Source organism: Felis catus, chromosome A3 (genome assembly GCF_018350175.1).
Source record: "Felis catus isolate Fca126 chromosome A3, F.catus_Fca126_mat1.0, whole genome shotgun sequence".
Classification (NCBI taxonomy): domain Eukaryota; kingdom Metazoa; phylum Chordata; class Mammalia; order Carnivora; family Felidae; genus Felis; species Felis catus.
Window position 1 is genome coordinate 61,343,632 of NC_058370.1, and position 6,266 is coordinate 61,349,897.

The 6,266-nt window shown below is 38.7% G+C and overlaps 1 protein-coding gene across 6 annotated transcripts in view; it reads left to right on the plus strand.

The window, feature by feature from the left end:
• Positions 1-5,945, plus strand: part of MGAT4A (alpha-1,3-mannosyl-glycoprotein 4-beta-N-acetylglucosaminyltransferase A) — a 123,454-nt gene extending 117,509 nt beyond the window's left edge. For all 6 annotated transcript variants that reach the window (XM_045054101.1, XM_023251617.2, XM_045054102.1 and 3 more), the window contains one exon: positions 51-5,945. In XM_045054101.1, the coding sequence (XP_044910036.1) occupies positions 51-77 (27 nt within the window). In that variant the 3' untranslated portion in view covers positions 78-5,945. The remainder of the gene's footprint in view (positions 1-50) is intronic.
• Positions 5,946-6,266: the final 321 nt, after the last annotated feature.

Below are 6,266 nucleotides of genomic sequence, written 5' to 3' on the forward strand. Positions count from 1 at the left end.
GATTTCATGTATAAGGCCTTTATTGTATTTCTCATTATTTTGTATTTCAGATTCATATTAAAAAAGTCACCAACTGATCATCCGCTAAGAAACCAGTTCATTTTTTTCCTGTGAATTTGTTAATTAAAGATAGTTAAGCATGTATCTTTTTTTTTTTTTTTTACTTGAACACTACCTCTTGTGAAATCTACTGTAGATAAGATGATTGTCATTTCCACTTGGAAAGTGAACCTCCCATGGGTAATTGCATTCATTCGAACCTAAGCTGTCCTCCAATTTTAACTTGACTCAAACATTTTACGGTTACGACAGCCTGTTAATATGACTTGTACTATTTTGGTATTATACTAATACATAAGAGTTGTACATATTGTTACATTCCTTAAATTTGAGAAAAATTAATGTTACATACATTTTATGAAGGGGGTACTTTTGAAGTTCATTTATTTTACTATTATAGACCCTCTTTTATAGATTATCAGGGATTATATATATATATAAATATATAAATATACATAAAAATGTTATGGAGTTAATTTATTAGAAACATTTAAGAAGTACATATTTTTGTGCAGTAAATTTTTGAATCAATACTTTTTTTGGAAAGTTACCTTGCTTTTTTAAGTTCTTTCTATATTTTTCTTTGGAAATGCAAACATTACAAATTAATGCCATTTTTCAAATGCACTGCCATTTAAGAATGATTCTAGATTGATTTCCTAACTGAAGTACTTTTATAATCGCAGTGATTCTGAACAAAATATTTTCAAAGGCATTTGTCATTCCTTAAAGCCAAGATTTTAAAGACCAATGTCCTTCTTGAGGGTTATTTTACTATACTGTTTATGGTGTAAAAAATCAGTCTGATAAATTTTAATGTGCAGGGGTCATGCATTCAACCCAAATTATCATGGACTGAACTCATTACATTCCCTCTGATATGTAAGATGACAGATCTTTTTTCTCTTTTAATCTTTGTCTTTACTCCATGAGTTAGATGCATTATCTCTTGTTGATCCTTTTGTATCTGCACCCATTTTATGAGTTCTGACAAAATGTTTTCTAGGTAATGTTATTGTATGAGTCAAAATCACTTAATTTTAAAGAAAAATAAAATTGTAATATTGGTTTTTAGGGAGAGGTATTGTAGCAGTTGTATGTTTTTCCAAAGTGGTTTATTCTGTTGCGTTATAAACTTCTAAGTAAATTTATATCTGAAGAGTATTTATTACTCTTAAACATGTAATTCCAAATGTTATTACTACTGTAAACAAGAATACTATCAGCCTTAGCAGTCAGTGATCTTTACAAAAGTACTTTATTTTTAAAAAGTTATGAATTATCAGCATCAGTTCCCAACCAGTCTGGTGTGCCTCAGGCAGGGTGCCAGGTGGGTTACAGATGTGCAGAGACTGATCCCCCGAACTCGCAGACTGGCCAGTGGCTGAAGCCTCGGGTGGCTGGAGGTTCCACCTGGTTGCCTCTCGCCTAGAGGAGCTTCGTGTGCTTAGCCAGGATCCTGCAGCAAGAGCTTCCAGACAGCCTTGTCTGTACAGTGTGGCGGGTTAAAGTTGTTGGAAAACACCGAAAGGGTAGTTACTTCCATTACTCACATCTGAATCGTCGTTAGTCACTTTTCTTGATTAAAGAGGTACACTTTGCCAGTAATCTTTATGTCAAAGTCTAGTTAAAAATCTTGATTGGGTTTTTAAAATTTACTCTTCGTTTTCTTTAATTTACTTTTTATTTTGTATTTCCCTGGCCGGATCCTTGCAGGCAGATTTCATTTTAAAAACTAACCTTTTGTTACAAAATTTTGGCAGCTGCTTCACATACTAAATGACTGTTGTGACAACTAAGTGTCCGGGGGGAAATTCTGGAGGTGGGTTGAGACGTCCTCGTGTTTCCCTGCTTCCACAGTAGCCCACTCTGATTTTAGAGAGAAAGCCGTGCTCTGAAAATCTAAGGAGGTGACAGTTATCACAGCTTGTCACCATTTGGTACGGCGTCTGTCTTTAGACTGATGAGCCTTACTAGCCAGCATTTCCCTGTTTCATGCTCAGTCTCCTCTCCCAGGCTTAGCTCATCGCCCCCCCCCCACCCCCTGCCGCCCCATTCCCAAGAATAGTTTGAACCAAATCTTACCCACCGTTCAGAAACTGTCTTGTGTGTTCCTCCCCATGAATTGTTTCCAGTGCCCAGTAGCGCCTGGGACAGTGCCTGGCACGTGGGAGGTGCCCAGTCCGGGTCACCCACACTCCTCTTTCTTTTTAACTCCCTTTACCCACGTTCCTTGCCACCCTCTTACACACTCGGCTGTCGAGTTTCTGATTGTTCACAGGGCATGTGTTTGTGTGTGTACGTGTGTGCGCACACATTCTCCAACTGACCAGGCTTCAAGCTCCTGGGGACAAGTCTGTGACTCATCCTTTGCGTCTGTCCTCTGATGCAGCAGGTGCTCGGATCGTCTCGTTGTTAGTCTCTCCCTTCCCCCACTTCCTCCCTAGAAGGTTAGAAACAGCCATGCTTTCCTCAAGCAAGACATCATAGTGGTAGCCCTGAAGAGTAGTTGGGACAGAGCCTTCGAGGAGGTGAAGAGTACCTGAGACTGAGGGAAGGAGGTGCTTAGCCTTGAGAGGACACGGAGCCACTTTTATGAGAACAGTGAGTGGGGAATGCGTCCAGTGGTGGGACTAATTATTAACATAGAGAAATCAAACATGGTTTGCATCTGGTGTGTAAACATAAACACATCAACTGTTAAGACTCTAGAGCTGCGCTGTCCGGTATACAGTCGTATACAGGCACATGGTAGCTATTTAAATTTAAATTAATAAAACCTCAGCTCCTCAGTCACACTAGCTACAGTTCAATGCTTGTTAGACACACGTGGCTAGTGGCCCCTGCAATGGACAGCACAGACCTAGAGCCTTCCCTCATTGCAGAAAGTTCTGTTGGACAGCGCCATGTCAGGAGTGCTACTTCAGAAACCAGAGTAAACCATGTCTGCTAAAAGCAGACATGCAGAATATATCACAGTGCAGATGATGGGTATAGTAGGTGAGAAGGTCGAGGACTGTTCCTAGGATTCTAAGATCTAAGATTTCGCAGTTCTCGAAGTCTCCCGCGTTCTGTTACAGCACACAAAGTGCTGCACTGTGTAGTCAAAAAACGGTGGTTTCAGGCAGTGGGATTGAAAAGCTTTGGAAGAAGTGAATGCATATGGATTATTTAGCAGCCAGTCTGTAGACACGTACGTGTATATTAATTCAACCACCGGAGAGGTCTTCAAAAAAGGTATGGCTTCTCAGATTAGTAGTTGTACCAGCAAGGGATTAGAAGATGTCATTATTTTTAAAAAGCTTCAGCAACATTCTGAAGGCTTCTTTTAAATCTGTCCTCGTAATGAAAGGTTGTCTCCTAACAGTACTGTCCTCAAAGACAAGTTTGGTTATGTGGAAACAGCATGTTGGGAGCGATTGGTAATAGCCGTGTGTATTTGTAGTAGCCGGAAGTCTGCACGTGACCCTCAGGTACCTATAGGAGATTCTCCCCCTTTGTGTGTGGGTGCAACCCATGAATACCATCCATAACTATGTTATACAGCAAAAGGGAGATTATCTGGGGACAGCTTACCTAATCATGTGAGCCCCTTAAAAGCAGTGTTTTCTCAGGCTGGTAGCAGAAGTCAGAGATTGACAGCAAGAGAACTCAAGGCACACGAGAAGAAATGCAAATGCCCGGAAGGAGCTGACAGAGGCCTCAGCCAACAGCCCAGGGAGTGGGTACTCCGGCTCTACAGCCACAGGAACTCAGTTAATCAACAACCTGAATGAGCCTGCAACTACAATCCCCTCCAGCAGAGGAGAACCCGGCCCACCACCACCTTGATTCCAGCCTTGTGAGACCCACTGCCGAGAACGCCAATCAAGCCCACCCTGACTTCTGGCCTGCAGACTGTGAGATAATAAATAGGTATGGTCTTCAGCTTCTGAATTCGTGATTTGTTACACAGTAGAAAATGAATATAATATTGAAAAGAGATGACAAGTCTTCATACGTGATTGCCTGTAGTTAAGTTGGATATTTCTCGATAACCACAGGGGTCAAGTCTTACACTAGCAAACTTTTACCTGGGGATCCTTTGGAGTTTCTCTCCCAGAGAATCTCAAGTAGTCCTGACTGGAAGTTTGTCGCCAAAAACATCTTAGCATTGTATCTTAGCAGTGTTTTGTAAAGAAACTGCTAGAATGGTATTGTGCTCGTACTAGAACCAGGATCCAGTGTATATAGAATCTTTTTCCTGGAAGAGGTGTTATTTTGTGCTGGTTTAGTCTGCTCTGATCCTGTCACTATACTATTTAAGAATGATGAACAGTAGTATTTTAAATATTAGGAGAGAGAAAAACCTTCTGCCTTTATGTAAGAGATCAGATAATCTACTCCGTACTGAAGAACTTAATTTTTTTTAAACCCACTTGTTTATTGTCTGAGCACAGATCAAATTCTGTAGGTGTCAACCAAATTTTTATACTTTGCAAATATTTTCCAAAATACCTCTCTGCTTCCAAGCCATTAATTGCTGAAGCTTTTCATTTTGTACATTAATTTTTGTGCTTATTTTTACTATATTGCCATACCCTTAATAGAAGAAAAGCAGAGCTAAAGGGAAGAAAATGAGATGCTGAGACTGTCAGAAGGTGAGAAATTGGAGTCATAATCATCTTAAGTGTTCTAAGGGAACTCAAATAGCCCAGCTCTTTCTTTTATAGAAAAAGAAACTTTTCCAAGCTATGTAGCATTACTTACAGTGTGTGAAATTTAGTTTGATAGCTGTACAATTTTAATAATCTTGATATATGCCATGATAACTAGTATGCTTAGTTTACTTCTTTAACGCATGTGAACATAACAATGCTGAAAAGACTACTACCACAGTATTAAAAAAAAAAAAAAAAGGATGTTATATATATCCCTGTCATCAGTACCTATATATAAACTCTTCTTGCCTAAAACACTCCACCTTTTTGGGCACTAACTAGATCATTTTCAAGGAAACAAAAAGGAAAGAGCTGGCACTCCCACGCGTGTGTGTGCGCGTGTGTGTTGAGAATTTAAAAGACATTGTTTAGGAAAATAAGCTGGGAATTGAATGGAAAGCACTCTGTGCAAAGTATCCTTCCCAGTGTTGTTCACATTGCAGTAAAAATGTTAATAGTGGTGCTAAACTTGTTCTCCAAATAAGCATTGTCTGTTGTGGGGAATTTTTAATGGTATCTTGGACATTAGGAAGGCTACTTTATATATCTCTTGTTCCTCGTTGTTTTCTGATTAGTAATTAGCAAATCCCCCTGGAGTAAAAGGTTTGGTATTTTAGTTTGATTAGCATTCTATTATTTGAAATGTTCAGTGTTTGCTGGAAATTGGGTGAAAATACCTTTTGAAGACACATTCTTTGAGCCTTAAAAATGGCTGATACCGACAGTACTGTAAGATGCACTGCCAGCAGATTTGATACTTTTCATTTCAGTACAGTGATGTTTTCTAAGAAAGATTTAGAAATCAGTTGATTAAACATAACAATTATGTTTCATTTATGGAATGAAAAACTAATGTGTTTCTGAGAACGCCGGTAAGGTTATGGCTGTTTCTGGAAGCACCTGTTAGAGAAGGTGCCTGAGGAATTGCTTTTCCAGGTTGTACCAGATTTTTGTTTTCTCCTTTAATGTACATATTTTCCTTAAAATGTTTTCATTAGGTGAATGGGTATTATCTGTAGTAATATTTTAGGTACCTGTTAGATTTTTCAAGGAAGATTATTTATTTTCAAATTTGCTGCTATAATTGAAAACCTAATAACTGGTCCTGTTGACTGTGCCTTTCATCACTGTTTCTCTGTGCCACGACCGTTCATGTGTATTTGAAATAAAGAAGTTTAAGAAGAAGCCATGTTGAATTCAAGAGTTCTTCTAATAAAAATAGATAAAACTTTTAATGAGTAGCAAATTTTATCATTAGTTTTAACACTGATTATTTAGTTATGTGGGTTTTGGAGAAGTCTTCAAAGAAAGAAAAAGCCTTAGTGTTAAGAGATACAGGTGTTCAGTCAAATGTACACTAAGAAGAGTAGCCACCATATGCCTCTTTGATCTATAATTGGGGTTTCTTTTGTAGAGAAAATGTTGTAAAGGATTTTGAGTTACATTACAGGCTGAGGAGGCTTTTGAAGGTTATAGTAGGATCGTGTGGTCTACAGCAATGTTTAA